Genomic DNA, 18,698 nt, shown 5'->3' with positions numbered 1-18,698 from the left:
TAAGAGGGAACCACAAGGTCAGACAGAGCCCAAACAATACATATTTCACGTACATACTCATCCCACCACGTTTTCGTCGACCCTAAATACTACTCTAGGTTAACTGTATCCTAGAGTTGCTAGGATACAGCAACTGCTGGAGGGGGTGGAGGGGAGAGTGGGTGGTGATAGTGAGGGCATGGGTCTGAGCAGGCTCAAAAAGGGATTGTGCAAGACCTCAGGCCTCCCACCTCCCTCTGGAAGTTCCAACTGTGGCACAAGTATCTTGTCTCCTTTGATCATGGTTGTAACTGGCCCAATGATTATAATGGATTGACCAGATGTCAGGGATGTGCAGATTAAGGCAGATGGACTCTGGGTGGTGATAGCTGCAGCAGTGTGGGGCTGAGAGTCTGGCACTGAGGTACTAGGAAAGAAGGGCTCTGTTTCATTCAGAGACAGTAAAGAACTTCCTGGGGAGCCAGAGTCGACTCTGTATGTGCTACAGGGAAAGGGCCAAGTCATTGTACCACTCCTCCAGCCAGAGGTAGAAAGGATTTACTCTGGAGAGATTCTGTAGAGCCCCAAGGTGGGGGAAGGGGGGAATCACATGGGGGCAAAGGGAGGCAGAGGTATCACAGTGATGAATAAATTCAAAGTTGAAAGCGAAGACCCCAGGACTGAATGCAGTCTGAGGTCTGGGCACAGGGAGGCAGAGGGACCGAAGAAAGCCAGTCACATTAAGTACACTCAGGGTAGCCTAGGAAACTGGCAGTAGATTGGGGGAGGGGAGAGGGTGGCTGTGTGCCTAGTTTTCACAGGGTAGGGGAAAGGAAAAAGACTAAGATATTGCACAGAGGGCCTAACACTGAATTGCGGGAGTTGGAGGTTGCTTAGCGGCAAAATTAAAAGGCTTCAGACAGTTTCACCAGGAGGCTACCCAAGGAAGAGCATGATTGGGCACTCCAATGAAACACATACTAGAGGCCTTTAGGCACTTCAAGCCCTGAGTGGGTCAGCAGCTCTCCATCCCATAGGGCAAAGGCAGGTACCACTGGACCTCGGAAATCTGTCTGTAGCGTGTGGACCACAGCGACCCTGCTCACATCCACCAGGCTCAGCTTTTGGGCCTCATACTCCAGCAACAGCCCCACCTTCTCTGGCTGCCCCATGCCCTCAATAGGGGCTTTTTCGTTGGCCAACATGGTGTGCCACTTGCGCTGGGCATACGTGAACACCCAGGAACGATCGTCAACACCAATGCAGCTATCCCGGGACATATCCACATCTGCCACTCCTATTCGGAATTGGTGGGAGCGCTTCACTGTCACTTCCCAGTAGTGCCTGCCACTGGTGACTGCTGTGTCTGCCAGCACTACGGCCCATTCCCGGAAGCGCTCCACATTCAGGGCCAACTTGGTGGGCTCCAATCCTACTATGCCATACTTGACACCTGTGTCACCTCTGAAGAGCGCCAGGCTGCTGTGGGCGGTTTTTTCTTCCAGTTTGAAACTGATGCCTGTGAGCAGAGCAAAGAGATTAGATGATGACGAGGGCTAAACCCCTAGATCTAGTGATATATACGTATTACGATCTGAAACAGTCATGCGCTCACGAGGAAACAGAAAAAATGTCACGCGGGCAAGAGTGAGGCGCTTCAATATGGGCTTTCAGGCTGGAAAAGCCTCGGAATAAAAAAAAAAAAAAAAAAAGCCAGATTGTGTCCCGGGTTTGGACTCTCAAGACGAAAGCAGATCAGGGAGGGTAAATGACCCAAGGGGACTCTCGGGAATAACGGAAACCATTTTGGAGATAAAAGAGAGTAAAAGAGATAATCCTACCTCTGCGGGCTTCCGCGACGGCTACCCCCAATCGTTTAGCTCCCCAGCGGCACAAGAACAGGGAACGTGCAAAAGGCAGCGCCATCTTGCGCCAGGGATGAATAGGGCACGCCCTCTGGCCTGGGACCGGGCCATCTGCCCGCCTGCTACTTTCCGACGTGGTGCGCGAAAGGCGGCCGCGCAGTGTGATGACGTAAGGGAGCCTGCGTCCAGCAGGGGAGCCGCCATCTTAGTGAAATGTATTCTTGGTCCGCATGCGCTTGGTACGGTTTATTTCGGTTTTTTCCCGGCAGTGCTGCTCACGTTTTTACCAAGTAGGACCTTTAGAAAGACGGTGTAGCAAGACGTCAAAAAGTATAGATTTTAGAATTAAATAGTAATCGGATTCAAACCTAGCTCCTCTATGTGACCTTGGGCAAATCACTTAATCTGATCCTTAAGTGTTCTCATTTGTAAAAAATAACCCTTTAGACCTTGACAAAAATTAAACGAGAGCATAACCTAGAATACAACTTGACAAATAACCACTAGGTTAAGTAGCAGGCTGTTTTATAATAATGTGTAAATACTGTAAACGTTGGTTTTTATATGTTCAGAGTTACTGGAGAAGGACTTTAAATCCCTACCCCGTATTTCTTTCCTGATTTGTATATCCCATTTGTATATCCAACAACCTATTAGAGATTTCTACCTGGATGTAGCCCACTCCCATCCCTCCCGTGACCTCAAACTTAACGTGTCTAAAACTTACTTTGTCTTCTTACACACCATTCCTCCTCCGCGTAGGTTCCCTGACCCAGTCCGCGTAGGTTCCCTGACCCTGTGAACTGCAACCCATAACCAACCAGTTGCCCAAGCCAGAAACCTGGAAGCCCTTGGATTTCTTTGTCTCCCTCATATATCTGATGGTCGTTCAATCCCCATCACATTTCTCCCCTGGACTACTTACTGCATTAGCCGCCTAACGACTCCCACTCTCCCTAGGGCTGCCGAGAAGGGAACATTTAAAGGGGCAGCTACTTATCTCACCCATTAGATTCTTAAGAATGGGAATTAAGAATGGTTTCTTAAGAATTCTTAGGAATGGCGATTAAGCCCTTTGTTCTCTGTGACCTAAGGCCTCGGTTTTACCCTAAACACAGGGTAAGTACTGTTGTTTTTGAATTAGTAAATGAACGAGGATAAAGGGAGAAAGTGTTGCGATCACATTCTTGGAGTGCAATGACTGGTTCATTCTCTCCACCAGGGGTCAGCCTGGTCCAGCCTTCACACATCCTGCCTAAGGTGTCTGAGAAGAGCGGTTTATATTCCTCCTAAGCCTAGGAGCGAAGGCATGGAGGAGAGCATTCCTTCTGAAAAGTCCTGCTCTCTCAGTACTTTGTATTTTGGGGGTAATGAGAAGAAAGTTCCTGAGTTCTGTTTCTGTAGCTTTTCTCCTTTGTTTCCATCCTAGGTGTAAGAGCTGAAGCAATCATTGCAGATTTCTCACACTGTCACTTAGATACACCTCTGTTACTTTATTCCCTGCTGAGGAAATAGCTTCTTGCCTGTCATGTGTTGTATTATTTTACTTTCACAGACTGACCATCTATGTGATAAAAACTCACCTTCATCATTGAGATGATTTACCTACCTCGTTGCTAATGTACAAGTAATTAATTCTTAACGTTTCCATGCATAATAATTAAGAAATGATAGGGTTTCACTTGACATATGAAAGGGGAAAAGACATTCAAGGTATAGGGAACAGCTTCTGCTAAAGCACTGGGTAATGAAACAGAATGAAGTATGTGAGAAGCCACAAGAAGCACAAAATTGCCAGGGCCTCATGCTGCAGAGATATGGAGAACAGTTGGGAAAGTTGAGGGTAAATGATGAGGAGTCCTGTATTTATAGTAATGTATTTTAATTTGATGTTTATTTATTTATTTTGAGAGAAAGGGAGAGAAAGAATCCCAACTGCAATTCCAACTGCACTGGCAGTGCAGAGCCTGACTCAGGGCTTGATCTCAGGAACTGTAAGATCATGACCTGAGCCAGAATTAAGAGTCAGACGCTTAACCTCAAATACTTAACTGACTGAGCTACCCAGGCTCCCCATAGTAATGTCCTTCAGATGTTCAGGAGCTGTTGAAGGGACCCAGGGAAATGACAAATTACAGGTGTTTTTATAAAGATAAAGCTGACAGCAACATAGAGAATGAATTGGAGAGGGGATGAGACCAGAAACAGGGTCAAACAGGATATAGAGTTCTCAGGTGGGACATGGTGTGGGTTAAGTCACCTAAAAGATAGCGGGGCACCTGGGTGGCTCAGTCGGTTAAGCGTCCGACTTCGGCTCAGGTCATGATCTCACGGTCAGTGAGTTCGAGCCCCGCATCGGGCTCTGTGCTGACAGCTCAGAGCCTGGAGCCTGCTTCAGATTCTGTGTCTCCCTCTCTCTCTGACCCTCCCCCGTTCATGCTCTGTCTCTCTCTGTCTCAAAAGTAAATAAACATTAAAAAAAAAAAAGTCATCTAAAAGATAGAATTGGTAGAGTTCTGGTGGTGACTGGTTAGGTGAAAATGGGAGGATAGGGGAAGGAATCAAAGCTGATTCATAGGTTTCTGATTTAATGATTGGATACAGAAGAAAAGCATGTTTGAATGGGGGGAAGATAATCCATTCTGTTTCAGACAGGCTGTATTTGAGGTGTCCATAGGACACGCAGGTGAAAATTTTCTGTAAATATACAGATATAAATTTTGAGGGAGAGGGGTGCCTGGGTAGCACAGTTAGTTAAGCATCCAGCTCTTGATTTCGGCTAGGTCATGAGTTCAAGCCCTGCATCAGGCTCTGCATGGATGATGCGGAGCCTGCTTGGGATTCTGTTCTCTCCTTCTCTCTGCCCCTCCCCAGCTTGTGGGCATTCTCTCTCTCTTTCTCTCTCTCTCTCTCTCTCTCTCTCTCTCAAAATAAATAAACTTTGAAAAAAAATTTTTTTAATTAAAAAAATAATTTTTGAGGGAGAGCAGACATAGGTGAAGTCATCCAAGGATAGGATGTCAATAGAATAAGTAGGGAATAAACTGTGCAGTCCTAGGGAAAACCAGTACGTGAGATAACACATATACTATTAAGTACTTAGAACAGAACCTAACCATAGTGAGCACTGGTCTCCCTGGCTTAGAGTTGTATCTGACTCCCTAGGAAAAGAAGGGGAGAAGGAGCCAAGTACAGGATGTTTCAGTCTATTTTCATTCTGTTTCTTGAATTAGCCCATTTCTAATATGTGGGAGCTCTCACCTGATCCAAGTGCTAATTGGAGCCCTTAACTATGGATGGGAGAGGGATGATGCACAGAGCTTGGTGATTGTTCTGGACTTTGCCAGGAGTCAGCAGTCAGCAAAGCATAACCAGAGAAAGAGAGAGAAGGGGGGCCCTCAGGAGCTAGCCAAAGGGGCTGCTAGGCTGGCGTGTGCTATGCTGGGGCCTTTGTCCTATGAAACTGTCCACACAATGGAGCTGGGTTACATGCTGAATTGGCATTCTGAATATGGGGCTGGGATAGAGATTCCACATGGTAGATGGAGAGATGGAAGTTCACCCAACCCCTCAGGACCATATCTCGATTCACCCACATTGTAATTGCCAGAGAGGATGTTCAATACTTGATAATCATAAATTATGTATATATCTGATTAATTCATGAATCAGTTCATTTACATTTTAAGGCAGCTAACTTAATGTGTATATTGCCAGGGTATATCTCATTTGATCCTGATACAATCCTGTTAGGTCAGCAGGTTAGATATATATTTTTTTAAGTTTATTTATTTATTTTTGAGAGAGAGAGACAGAGCAAGTGGGGGAGGGGCGGAGAGAGAGAATCCCAAGCAGGCTCTGCACTGTCAGCATGGAGCCCAGCGTGGGGCTTAAACTCACAAACAGATCATGACCTGAGCTGAAACCAAGAGTCAGATGCTTAACTGACCGAGCCACCCAGGTGCCCCAGCAGGTTAGATATTTTTATGAAACTCAGACCTAGGTTATTCTTTAGGTCATGATGATATGGACTGGCCAGGGAGCAACTTCAGAGAGGTAGTAAACTGGTCCTGGATAACCTCAGAGGTGGGTATGGTAATTACATGAAACCCCTGTGGAGAAATGAAACAAGACAAACAGCTCTGCCTGCAGATTCTCTGAGATTTATAGATGCACTCACTACCTAATATTATGGATTATACTTCTTATGGCACCTCTAGGAGACTGAGAAATGGAGCCTTCTTTATGGAAGAGGGTATAGTGAACTTAGGATCCCTAGCCCCAGGAATATAAAGAGGTTGGAAGGCTGATTGTTAGTAATCCAGAGATAATTCAGTCTACTGTAGAGATATTTGAGACTCTAAGATGATCACTACTACAAGTTACAAAAAACTTTGTAATTACTCCAAGTTTGTTATTTTACAAATCCTATTTCTCCACTTTCATAGTTCTTAGTAGGAAAAAAATTCAAAAATTGTGTATGCTTATTTAAGGCCAGAAGAGAGAAGTCAGAGAATCTAGAATTAAAAATTCTGGCAACCCCTGAAAAGAGCCCCAAATACAAGAATGAAGTAGAGTGATAACACAAAAAGCGAACAAGCTAACCAGAAAAGAAGACAAAGACAAATTAGGGTCTGTCCTGGGTGATCCCAAGAGTGTTAGACTCCAGGAATCCCCTCCACTCCCAGGCAGTTTTCCTCAAAGGAACTTTCTTTTGCAGATTCCAATGGCCTGATTGCCAATTCAGCCTTGATACTTTCTTGTTGGCTTGCTCTGTTTCTGGTGAGGAATGGAAATATTCTTACCTTGCCTTCCCTGGAATTCTTATTGTCTTCCAGATCCTCACTTTAGCTTTCCTCTTTACCTCTCTGGCTCCCGAAACCCAGGTTTATAAAGATGATTAGGAAGTGGAAGGATGAGTCTCTACCTTCACTGTAAGCACCTCTGGTGGACAGAAGCCATTATAAGCTCTTGCTCCTCCCTGGGTGAGTTTGGGTCAGAGGGCTAAAAAGGAAGAAAGAGCTTAGTATAGGAGAGAGAAGGGCTAAGGCTGGGGATAGTGGATGCTTAGGTGTGAGTATAAAAGTCTAAGGCTCCCTTATGGAGACCACTGACTAGGTAGGGGTAGCAGGTTGAGGGATGAGGTTCCTCTCTATTGGCTGAAGGGAGGACATGAGATGTTCTCTAATCACAAGAGTAGAGCTCTCACCTCTCTGGCTGCCTCCTCCTCCAGAAAAAGCACCTGAAACACTTGCTCCTCATCCCAACTCCACTCACTTAGACCTAGAAAAGCAGTCTCCAAACTGGAGCAGGACACCAAACAGAGACTCTGAGCCTGACTGGCAAAATTATGATCTAGGAGATAAGATTCCTGCAGAGAGGAGAAACCACCATCTTTTTCCATAGACTCCTTCCTTCTGAGAACCTTCTGAGGAAACAGAACTTTCCTCTTCTCTGTTGTTAAATTCTAGTCTAAGCCAGTGGGGGTCTGTTTTCTGACCACTCCCTTATTCTGTCTTTTAGTACTTCCTTCCTTGCACAACAGGTGCTGGGGGAGGGGCAGTGCAGGATGAAGTGGCGGAGGCCTGGTTGGGAGAGTTTTTTGAGGGGGTGGGGGACAGAGAGAGGTGGAGAAGGAGAGATATGAGAGACCAGTGGGGAGAAGAGTGGAGCAGACAGCCAGCCTGATCTTTCCTTCCCTCCCCTACGTACCCCCAAGACCTATAGAGCCAACGGTTTGGGAGAGATGTGCTGGCTGAAGGCCTGGGCATCCTGGTCTTTGTAGGGGCTGTTCTTAGGGCCTCATGCCCCAGTGGTAGCTCTGTGCTAGGCACAGTCCCTCAACCTTGCCTGAAGAACTGGTGGTGGTGAGCATGGCACAGATTTTTGATGTGGGCCCACACCCAAATCCTGCCCTCACTCTGGTACTGCTCTGTACCAATTGGCTTGCCCCCTCTAGGGGGTTGTCCTATGTCCTGTCCCAGAGCACAGCAGCCATGTTGACATCTGTCCTTTTCTAGTTAGCACTGCCCCAGGTGGCTATAGCCCAGCTAGCCATCCAGGTAAGCAGCAGTCTCCACCTTCCTGAATAGGGTGACACTAGGTAGGTAATAAGGGTGGATGGCTGATAAGACTTTAAGGAATGAAAAAAAGAGGGGGCACCCCTGCTCTGTGCATCCTCTCATTTAGCCACCTTCAGTATGATGCAAATAGGTCAGTGAGTTAGGCTCAAGCAACTCAAGAATTTCGGTGACTTGCTGCAGATCCTTTGCTTAAAGCTTCCTTGGTGGATAGATGGTAGGGCCTGGGGGGAGCAGATGGGGAGATGTTTGTGTTCTCTCACCCTGGTCCTAGCATCTCTGGTCTCATCTATGAGCGGGAAGGGTCATAGGCCAGGGTCTGAGCTTGGAGTTTTTCTCCACTATCCAGCAGGTACTCACCATGTGTGCTGTGGCTCACCAGCAGTGATTGGAAGCCGGTGGGCCAGGCAGTCTGGCAGTGGGATTCTCAGTGACTGCTGGAGCACTGGTATTGGTAAGAACCCAGCCCATACCAAGCAGGAGCGTAGGGAAGGCTGGATTCCACTCCTCAAGGGAGACACAGCTGGGGTTTTTTGTTTTTGTTTTGTTTGTTTTGTTTTGTTTTTAAAGATAGGTTAATAGAAAACAATAGGTATTCTAGTTATATGTAAATCTATGCAAAAACTCGAATGAGTTTTTGACAGCTCATATTGAATTTGAAAGCTTGGCATTCAGCTAAGTGGCCAATATGAAAGGAAATGGACCAGGGTTCAGTTCTCCATGAGATTCTTATCAATATCTGATGAGGAATAAAGAGTAGAAGTTGGGGCACCTATCTGACTCAGTTAGTGGAGCATGTGACTCTTGTTCTTGGGGTCATGAGTTTGAGCTCCACGTTGGGCAGAGATAGAGAGGGAAAGAAGGAGAAGGAAAGAAAGAAAGAAGTTGATAGCTTCAAAAAGGAAATCTAACCATTGTATTTGCTGTCTATAAGTGCACCAAATTAACTGCACTTTGCCCTTCTGTTCTTTATTATAAGAGGCTGTAGGGTTGGTGGTTAGGGATAAGTTCTTGCTGTTAATAAAACCCTCATCAAATGTCTCCATTTATTAAGTGCTTTATTCTGTACCAGGCAGCATATTAAGACTTTACCTATGTTATGTTATTTGATCCAGAGGAAACTGAGGCTCGGAGAGCTTACATTAATTTATTCAACAAAGATTTATTTACTGTCTCCTGTGTGTCAAGCATGGGGTTTGTAGTGGTGAACAATTCAGACGCATCCCTGCCCTCTTGGAATTTATATTTAATGGGGATAACTTTAGCCAGGATGTTTGTTATTGCTGTTGTTTGTTATGGATTTCAAGTGCATGCAATATTCCTTTGTTTATTACATCCCCTCCTCATTGGCTTATATTTGCCTCCCCGTAATTTTTTTTTTTTTTTTTTTTTAAGCAACAGGCCAAAGTTTATTAGAGTATAAGAAAGGAAGAGTAGTAGGAAAGCTCCTTTTACCGAGAAGGGGCATTGGAAGGTGAATACCTCAGTTTGTTTGTTTGTTTTTAAATAATAAACTAAGCACCATTATTTTTTTAAGTAATTTCTATGTCCAATGTGGGGCTTGAACTCATGACCTCAAGATCAGGAACCTCATGTTCCACTGACTAAGCCAGCCAGGCACTCCAATTAAGCACCATTACTAACCAACCATGTAACAGAAAAACTGGAACCTTTTTGAAATCACAGAAATCTACATGTATGTATGTAAATATTCCAGTTCATCCCCTCCTCCCACACACTTGAAGTAAACACCATCCTGAAGCCTGTGTTCATCATTCTTTGTGGGGTTTTTTGTAGTAGTTTCATTTCATCTATATGTGTTCTGAAAGCATATTTTTATTTTAGATTTTTTTAACTTTACTTTTTCTTTCTTTCTTTCTTTCTTTCTTTCTTTCTTTCTTTCTTTCCTTCTTTCTTTCTTTCTTTCTTTCTTTCTTTCTTTCTGAGAGAGAAACAGAGTGTGAGCAGGTGAGGAGCAGAGAGGGGGACACAGAATCTGAAGCAGGCTCTAGGCTCTGAGCTGTCAGCACAGAGTCCAATGTGGGGCTCAAACCCATGAACCATGAGATTATGACCTGAGCTGAAGTCGGACACTTAACTGGCTGAGCCACCCAGGCGCCCCATTTTTTTTTTAAATGTTATTCCTTTTTTTAATTTAATTTTTAATTTAATTTTATTTTAGAGAGAGAGAGCATGAATGGGGAAGCAGGGCAGAGGGAGGGAGGGGGAGAGAGAGAGAGGAGAATATCTCCACACTGAATGTGGAGCCCAATGTAGGGCTTGATCCAATGATCCTGGGATCATGACTTGAGCTGAAATCAAGAGTCAGACACTCAACCGACTGAGCCACCCAGGTACCCCTGAACTTTATATATATATATATATATATATATATATATATTTTTTTTTTTTTTTTTTTTTTTTTTTTTTTTTAAAGTAAGCTTCATACCCAGTGTGGAGCCCAATGCAGGGCTTGAACTTACAACCCTGAGATCAAGACCTGAGCTGAGATCAAGAGTCACACACTTAACTGACTGAGCCACCCAGGCATCCCTAATTTTTTTTTTAATTTTTTTTTAACGTTTATTTATTTTTGAGACAGAGAGAGACAGAGCATGAACAGGGGAGGGTCAGAGAGAGAGGGAGACACAGAATCTGAAACAGGCTCCAGGCTCTGAGCAGTCAGCACAGAGCCCGACGCGGGGCTCGAACTCACGGACTGCGAGATCGTGACCTGAGCTGAAGTCGGCCGCTTAACCAACTGAGCCACCCAGGCGCCCCAGATCCTAAGTTTTTTTGTTTTGTTTTGTTTTGTTTTTTGTTTTCTTTATTTTTTTTAACGTGTATTTATTATTGAGAGACAGAGAGACACAGAGCATGAGCAGGGAAGGGGTAGAGAAAGAGAGGAAGACACAGAATCTGAAGCAGGTTCCAGGCCTTTAGCTGTTAGCACAGAGCCTGACATGGGGCTCGAACTCAAGAACTGTGACATCATGACCTGAGCTGAAGTCGGTCACCCAACCAACTGAGCCACCCAGGTGCCCCTCCTAAGTTTTTTTTAAGTAATCTCTGCAATCCAATGTGGGGCCCAAATGCACAACCCCAAGATCTAGGGTTGCATGCTCTACCAACTGAGCCAGACAGGTGCCCCGATTTTTTTTAACTTTACAAAAAGGTTATGCCATGTATAATCATCAGGGACTTTTTTTTTTTACTTGATATTGTATTGCTAAAATACATCCCTATTATTGAGTATCACTGCAATAGTTCACTCATTTTGACTGCTGAATAATTTTCCATTGTGTGAAATATATGTGTGTATATATATATACCTAAAGGGAGAGAGAGAGAGAGAGAGAGAGAGAGAGAGAGGTCACTGTCTATACATCCATTCTCCCATTGATGGGTATTTGGGTTGCTTTAAGTTTTTTTTGCTATTGTGAATAGTGCTGCTCTCAGTATTCTTGTACATGTCTGCTGGTGCAGGTATAGAAAAGTTCCTCTTGGGTATATACATGAGAAGCGAAATTCCTGGGTCAGAAAGTATGTTTATTCATCTTTTTTTAATGTTTATTTATTTTCGAGAGAGAGAGAGAGAGAGAGAGAGAGCATGTGCACAGGGGAGAGGCAGAGAGAGGGAGACAGAGGATCTGAAGCAGGCTCCACACTGACAGCAGAGAGCCCAATGTGGGACTCAAACTCACCAACTGTGAGATCATGACCTCAACCAAAGTTGGATGCTTAATTGACTGAGCCACCCGGGCGCCCTTGTTTGTTCATCCTTATAAGATGGTGTTATACTGTGTTCCTGAGTGATTATTCTAATTTACACCCCCACCAGGAGTCATAACTAGTTCTGTCACTTTGTATTCCCATCCACATCTGAACCAAAGTATCTATTGCCAAATTCTCTGCTCTTAACACCATGATGGTTAAAGGACTACCTTCTGTCCTGTCCAGGGGTCCTTTCCCAGAAGCAGTGTGAACACTGCATATTCACTAACAGAGGTGACTGGGAACTGGGAGCATCTCTGAGTCAAGTGCAACAAGGGTTACAGGGCCTGAAGTGAGGAGATTGGTGGGGCTTCTAGAACACAAGAGACTCCATAGATCTCTAATGGATTGTTCTTCTTCCATGAATTTGGGAGCTTCAGTCTCCTCTGACCTGTTCTCAGCAACTCTTCCTACATATGGGTGGGTTAGATGCACTCTCTGCCTTTGCTGTAACTGTTCCTATTTATCCCCAAGCTAGATATTGGAGGAAGAGACGAGCATAGGCCATTATCTGTGTTCCTCCTCTCTCCTCACAAGTGTACTGGATGGGACCAATGCTAGTGACCAATACTGCAGACCTCTCCTTCAAATTTTTGCTCTCTTCTGGGGCTTCATGGGAAAAGTTTGTGGCCTATATGACTTGCCACAGTATAGAGATGCTGGAGCCTACCAGTATGTCCCATTGTGCCTTCTCTACCATCTCCCAGCACTCATCTCTAGGTCCCAAGTTCATCACCAAACTTGAGCACAACTGAACCTCGTTCCCCATGCTCTCCTTTCCCATTTTATCCTTTTCTCTCTCCAGACACCCCCATCCTCAGATTTTTCCCTAGGGATTAAGATTTAAGACCCTAATGTCCTGATTACGACCATATTAGGAGGCATTAGACCCTCCCACTTGTTCATAGTCATGACTCTGTTTCTTTCTTTTTAGTACTTCTTGCCAGGACCTTGTAAGTTAGGAAAGATGAAGTATAAGCTGATTCTGAAATTTAACTACTAACCCTTTTCCCCCTCCTCAGGCCCACACCCCCAGCCTATCCATGGAAGATAGCTTCTTCCTCCTAACTGTCTTTGTGGTTTAAAAGGCCAGGCTGAGGGTTTGGAAAGGAAGGTGCTGGCATGGGTTGGGGGTGGGGAACCTGGGCTTCGAGAAAACCAGACACAGCAGAACTATTCTGTCCCAGAGCTGCAGGGTCCACAGATTCCAGACCAAACCAACCAATGGGCAAAGGCCCTCTAATCCCAGAGAACTAAAGAATTCTCTTCAGTTATCCAACTTCCCTGCTGGACCCCACTCCTGACCCCCACCCCCACCCTTACCCCTGCCCGACTCAGAGGAGACTGAAGGTCCTCAGGAGCACAGTCTTATACCCCATGAAGTGAACTCAGTCTGACTGACCTTCCAAGCAGAATTGAGGAATGTTCTAATACAGATGACAGTCAGGACCATGAACTCCAACTTTGACACAAAGGGAAGGACAGACTTTTATAGTCCCCCTATTCTTGGTCCCTTCCTCTCAGAGCCTCTCCAGCCCTGACACTACCCCCACCCTAACACCTATGGCTCTGCTCATCTCCCAGTGGAAGAGGGAGGGAAAATCCAACAGCTTTAACAGATGCGTAAGTGTGGGCCCAGCCCTCCACAGCTGTGAAGGGGTTAAGAGGCTGGACCAGCCACTTCAGCCTGCCCCTCCCAGGGATTAAGAGTCCTCTATAAAGGGGACTGTCCACCCAGATCAGGCCAGGGGGGCATCAGGGACCCAGGCATTGTGCCCATCCCCCCTGCCATGTGGGAACTGCGGTCAGCCTCCTTCTGGAGGTCCATATTTGCTGAGTTCTTTGCCACCCTCTTCTATGTCTTTTTTGGACTAGGGGCTTCACTGCGTTGGACCCCTGGACCCCTGCATGTTCTGCAGGTGGCTCTGGCCTTTGGCCTGGCCCTGGCTACGCTGGTGCAGGCTGTGGGCCACATCAGTGGAGCCCATGTCAATCCTGCAGTCACTTTTGCCTTTCTTGTGGGTTCCCAGATGTCGCTGCTCCGTGCCTTCTGCTATATGGCAGCCCAACTCCTGGGAGCTGTGGCTGGAGCCGCCGTGCTGTATAGTGTTACTCCGCCTGCCGTTCGAGGAAACCTAGCACTTAATACGGTAATGGTCAGCTAAGTGGGGCTGGAGGAACCTGGTACCCTGATTCCCTGCCTGGTGGTGGCCGATTGGATCCTCAGGGGGCTGGGACATTTGTGTGTGTGTGTGTGTGTGTGTGTGTGTGTGTGTGTGTGTTTCAAAGGTAGTTTGCAGGACTAAGGAAGGAGTAAGGAAGGCAAAAAGCCCTGGACTGTCTCAAGAAACCTGAGTTCTGATCTCAACTTTTCTTCCAACTCCTTGCAGGTTCTTAAGGAAACTTATTTTACCTTATGGGGCATCAGTTTCCTTATCTGTATAAATGGGCATAGTTATTTCCACCATGAAGGAGTATTAGGAAAAAATAAGAAACAAATACTGTGAAGAATACAGAAACAATTACTGTGAAGGTGGTTGTATTATCCTTCCTCTCCAGTCAACTGATGCCATAAGGGGGTTCCTGTACGGGAAGCCTTGAGGAGGTGACATTGTGGTAACCCTAATGAGCTGCCTCCTTTCTTCTTCCTTTGCCCAGTTGCACCCTGGGGTAAGTGTGGGCCAGGCCACCACGGTGGAGATCTTCCTGACACTCCAGTTTGTGCTCTGCATCTTTGCCACATACGACGAGAGGCGGAATGGCCGCCTGGGATCTGTGGCCCTGGCTGTTGGCTTCTCCCTCACCCTGGGTCATCTCTTTGGGGTAAGCAGGAGAAAGAATCAACTTCTTGTTTAAGGATTCCAGGGCCCCTAAACCTTTCCTAACTTTTAAATTTCTTTCTGCCCACCTCACTGTCAAACATGAACATAATCCACCTGACTCTATCAGTCAGCACAGAGGAATCAACATTGTTCTATTCCTCTTTTGTGACCACTACATCTGGTCATTCTTGCCCCCAAAGTAGAAATGTACGCATCATGGGGAGATGTGGGCTTTGCCTATGGATCTATCGTCTGTCCCCGATGAGGCATCAGTGCCTTCATTCCATTGTGGAACCCCCATGAAGCCTGTCCTTCCCTACTTGCTGCTGGCTGGAGGCAAGGTGCCAGCCCTCAAGGACATGTGGGTTGCGGGGAGAGAAGCTGGGGTGGAGTAGGGGAAAGTGTCTCAATTATGACTGTGTCTTTTGCAGATGTATTATACTGGTGCAGGCATGAACCCTGCCCGCTCCTTTGCTCCTGCCATTCTCACCAGAAACTTCACCAACCACTGGGTAAGTAAGGGGAGAGGGACAAGATCCTGAAGCCCTCCTGGATGGGTGTGGGCTGCAGGTTCCATGTTCGGCTCCTACCTTTCATCTGGATGTGTTAACTGCTTTACCAGCACTCAGCTAAAGGGGCTGTCACAGTTTGGCATGCCTATGGGAGCAGGATTCATTATTTTGCTAGAAAGAGAGGTTCTTGTTCATATTGTTCCTTCACTGGTTGGTCAAGGGATTTTTACTAAGTATCCACGGGATTCTAAACCTAGCACTGTGAGGACAGACAACTAAACAGGAAGTCAGAAACTTCTACTCTCAGAGCTCAGGATATGTGTAAGTAGAGATAGGCCTGGGCCTCATTCCAGTTCTGGCACATTATTGGCCTTGTGTGTGACCATGGCAAATGGTTCAGTCATTCTGCACCCCGGTTTCCTTAGCATAAAATGAGGTGTTATGAAAAATAAGTATGAAAGTTATATGTGTGAAACATTTAGCACAAAATCTGGCATGGAATAAGTCCTCAATAAAAATTGGTTATGTTTCTGTTGTTTGGCCAAATGCCAGACAAACATACAGAAATAATTTTTAAAAAATTAAAAGCTGTACCCTTGTTTTCATGGCATCATTATTCATAATAGCCAAAAGGTGGAAGCAACCCAGTGACCCTCGTAAATGAATGGATAAACAAAATGCAATATGTACATACACTGGAATAATATACAGCTTTAAAAAAAGCAAAGTCTTACTCATGCTACAACCTGGATAAACCTTGAGGACGTTGTGCTACATGAAATACACCAGTCACTGTATAATTCCGCTTATGTGAAGTATCTAGCGTAGTCAAATTCATTGAAACAAAGCAAAACAATAGTTGACAGGGGTTGGGAAGAGGGAGCAATGGGGAGCTGTTATTTAATGTGTATAGAGTTTCAGGTTTGCTAGATGAACAAGTTCTGGAGATTTGTTGTACAACATTGTGAATATACGTAACACTACTGAACTGTACACTTAAAAATGGTTAAGATGAGGGGCACCTGGGTGGCTCAGTTGGTTAAGCATCTGACTCTTGGTTTCGACTCATGTCATGATCTCACGGTTCAGGAGTGGAAGCCCTGCATCGGGCTCTGTGCTAACAGTGTGGAGCCTGCTTGGGATTCTCTCTCTCCCTCTGCCCCTCACACTGCTTGTGCTCTGTCAGTCTTTCTCTCTCAAAATAAATAAATAAACTTAAAAAAAAAGAAATGATTAAGATGATACATTTTATGTGTTTTACCACGAGTAAAAAATTTTTCAAAGCAATATATAAACTAGTGCAAATTGATAAAAAATAGAATTTATATGTGCTGAGATGTGGGATAAAGGAGTAATTTGGTGAGTCAGAAAAGAAATGGTAAGTTTTGAGGTACTGGCACTGAAGCAGTTTAGAATTTAAAAACAAACAAATAAACACTGATTTCTGCTTAAATAGTTCCCAGTTTATGTGCCAAGTGCAGATGTCTGTTTTCCACCCATAGAGTTGGAAAAAGAATAGCCTTGCTCTTTTTTGTTGTTGTTGTTTAATTTTTTTCTTTTAATTTTTTTTCAATGTTTATTTATTTTTGAGAGAAAGGGTAGACAGAGCATGAGCGGGGGAGAGGCAGAGAGAGAGGGAAACACAGAATCTGAAGCAGACTCCAGGCTCCTAGCTATCAGCACAGAGCCTGATGTGGGGCTCGAACCCACGAACTGTGAGATCATGACCTGAGCCAAAGTCAGACAGTTAACCAACTGAGCCACCCAGGCATCCCACTTGCTCTTGATCCCTTCCCCAAGTCTGATTATTCCTCTCCTTTTCCTACAGGTATACTGGGTGGGCCCAATCATTGGAGGAGGACTAGGCAGTCTCCTCTACGACTTTCTCCTCTTCCCCCGGCTTAAGAGTGTTTCTGAGAGACTGTCTATTCTCAAGGGTGCCAGGCCCAGTGACTCCAATGGACAACCAGAGGGCACAGGGGAACCTGTTGAACTGAAGACCCAGGCCCTGTGAAAGCTCCAGTTGGCCAGAGGGAGTAGGAAGCTTCTGGGTTTATTCAGAGGGGCTGAGCCAGCCCCTGGATGAAGAAAGAGACTGGGGGAGGGACATGTATTTCTTTATTTTTTAATTTATGTGTGTGTGTGTGTGTGTGTGTGTGTGTGTGTGTGTGTGTGTTTTGCCTTTTGCCGTGTGAAATCTTTCAAGTTGCATTCATGAGCTGGTTTGTGCAAACTTCCCTTCCTCTCCATCCCACCTCTCTTCGCCGCTGTGTGTGCATGATTGTGCGTATGAATGTGAGTGAATGTGGCTGTGTCTAAGTTTTGGGGCACAGCAGGAGAGGTAGGGAAGGGAAAAAAGGTGTCATCCTTTACCTTCCTCTCCCAACCCAGTGTGGTGAGCACAGGAACCAAGACCTTTAAGCTTCGGCCTTTACCTTGCTGCCAAGTCAAGTTTATGACCCTAGGTTTCTGCAGGAGCAAGGAAGCAGGGAGTACTCTTCACAGGAGGCAGATGGAGACAAGGCATTCCAAGGGTTGGGTGGAAGGGGCTGGAGGCAGGGAGAGAGGAAATGGCGTTATTAGCCCCAGATCAGGTTGCAATTGTACCAGAAAGTTTTGGGGAAGTTAATCGAAGAGTGTAGTCTACTTATCTCAGGGATGCTTGCCCCAAGGACTTGGGTGGGGAAGTAGCTCTGAGAAAAGTGAACACTGGGGTTTGAACTGTTCTGTAAAGCCACATAAACTTGTCTACATCCACTGGCTGGGTTTTGTGTTCATTCTGGTATGATGGATCTCTTTGGAGGCCCTGGGCCAGTGAGCTCCCAACCTAAACAAGGGGTAGGGTGAGCCTAGAATCTATAAAAACTAACTAGTTTAGCTGTTTTGCCAGACATTCCCAAAAGGGCCTTCAGGCAGAAGGTACTTAAGCCACAGAAGGGTTCCCTAAAGTCAAAACAGGAAATCTGATGCCTGGAGCAAATCATGAGGCAGGGGAGCAAATCATGGGGGGGGGGGGGGGAGGGCGGCAGTAGGAGGGAAGAGTCTTTGACCCTCAGAGTCTTAATTTAGTTAGAGCAACTGAAAACACCCTTCAAATGGTATCTTTTACCCCTAGTTTTATAGTCTTTATTTTCCTTTTTTTGTGTGTGCGTCTTTTCACTTTTCTCATGTGTCCTTTCATCTTCAGCAATTCTCTCTTCATATTCTAGAAATCGATTCGTTCTATTCAAATGATTAATATTTCATGAGATAATTATTCGTTTGAGCCCTTCTTCTTTTGGCATGGGCAAAATACACTCAGCAGAGTCCAGAGGAGATTCTCAACTTACCAATGTATATTTACTGTTGTTCTCTTCCTTTTAGGCGTCTGCACGCTTCGCAAGCTTTAAGCCTATCTCTCTAGCGTGAAAGGCACCCCGCCCACAAAAGACCACTCTAGCCCTTAGCTCAACTCCACTTCCTCCCAAATAAAGCCTAATTTTTCTAACTAACCAGTGGGACTTTGGAATAATCCACTTGACTAGGAGAAGGGGAAGAGAACGTTTGTAAATTTACCTCTAATCGGATTTTGATTTCTATTATTTTAAGTTGGCAGAAAATTCATAGCGCTGTGGTTCTTAGCTCAATATAGGGAATGGACTCAGATAAAACAGTACGTGTACTCGC

The 18,698-nt window shown here is 45.4% G+C and overlaps 2 protein-coding genes across 5 annotated transcripts; one reads left to right on the top strand and one right to left on the bottom strand.

Annotated features, from left to right (window-relative positions):
• Positions 1 to 17: 17 nt before the first annotated feature.
• On the bottom strand, positions 18 to 2,821 carry SPRYD4 (SPRY domain containing 4). Of its 2 annotated transcripts, none has more exons than XM_015537282.2 (3): positions 2,770 to 2,821; positions 1,821 to 2,141; positions 18 to 1,498 (listed from the first exon to the last, which is right to left on the bottom strand). In XM_015537282.2, exons 2-3 carry the CDS (start codon positions 1,903 to 1,905, stop codon positions 960 to 962), a joined length of 624 nt encoding a protein of 207 aa, XP_015392768.1. In that variant the 5' UTR covers positions 1,906 to 2,141; positions 2,770 to 2,821; the 3' UTR covers positions 18 to 959. The 2 variants fall into 2 exon arrangements, with proteins under 2 accessions (XP_015392768.1, XP_007081569.1); XM_007081507.3 differs by having other exon boundaries at positions 2,572 to 2,784.
• Positions 2,038 to 17,792, top strand: LOC102969458 (major intrinsic protein of lens fiber). Of its 3 annotated transcripts, none has more exons than XM_042992549.1 (5): positions 2,038 to 2,083; positions 13,729 to 13,848; positions 14,357 to 14,521; positions 14,952 to 15,032; positions 16,861 to 17,792. In XM_042992549.1, exons 1-5 carry the CDS (start codon positions 2,075 to 2,077, stop codon positions 17,044 to 17,046), a joined length of 561 nt encoding a protein of 186 aa, XP_042848483.1. In that variant the 5' UTR covers positions 2,038 to 2,074; the 3' UTR covers positions 17,047 to 17,792. The 3 variants fall into 3 exon arrangements, with proteins under 3 accessions (XP_042848483.1, XP_042848482.1, XP_007081570.1); XM_042992548.1 differs by lacking the exon at positions 2,038 to 2,083 and adding an exon at positions 2,889 to 2,963; XM_007081508.3 differs by lacking the exon at positions 2,038 to 2,083 and having other exon boundaries at positions 13,489 to 13,848.
• The last annotated feature ends 906 nt before the right edge of the window (positions 17,793 to 18,698 follow it).

The sequence above is a fragment of the Panthera tigris genome, chromosome B4 (assembly GCF_018350195.1).
Source record: "Panthera tigris isolate Pti1 chromosome B4, P.tigris_Pti1_mat1.1, whole genome shotgun sequence".
NCBI classification, from domain to species: Eukaryota; Metazoa; Chordata; class Mammalia; order Carnivora; family Felidae; genus Panthera; species Panthera tigris.
This window is presented reverse-complemented; position numbering and strand designations above follow the sequence as displayed.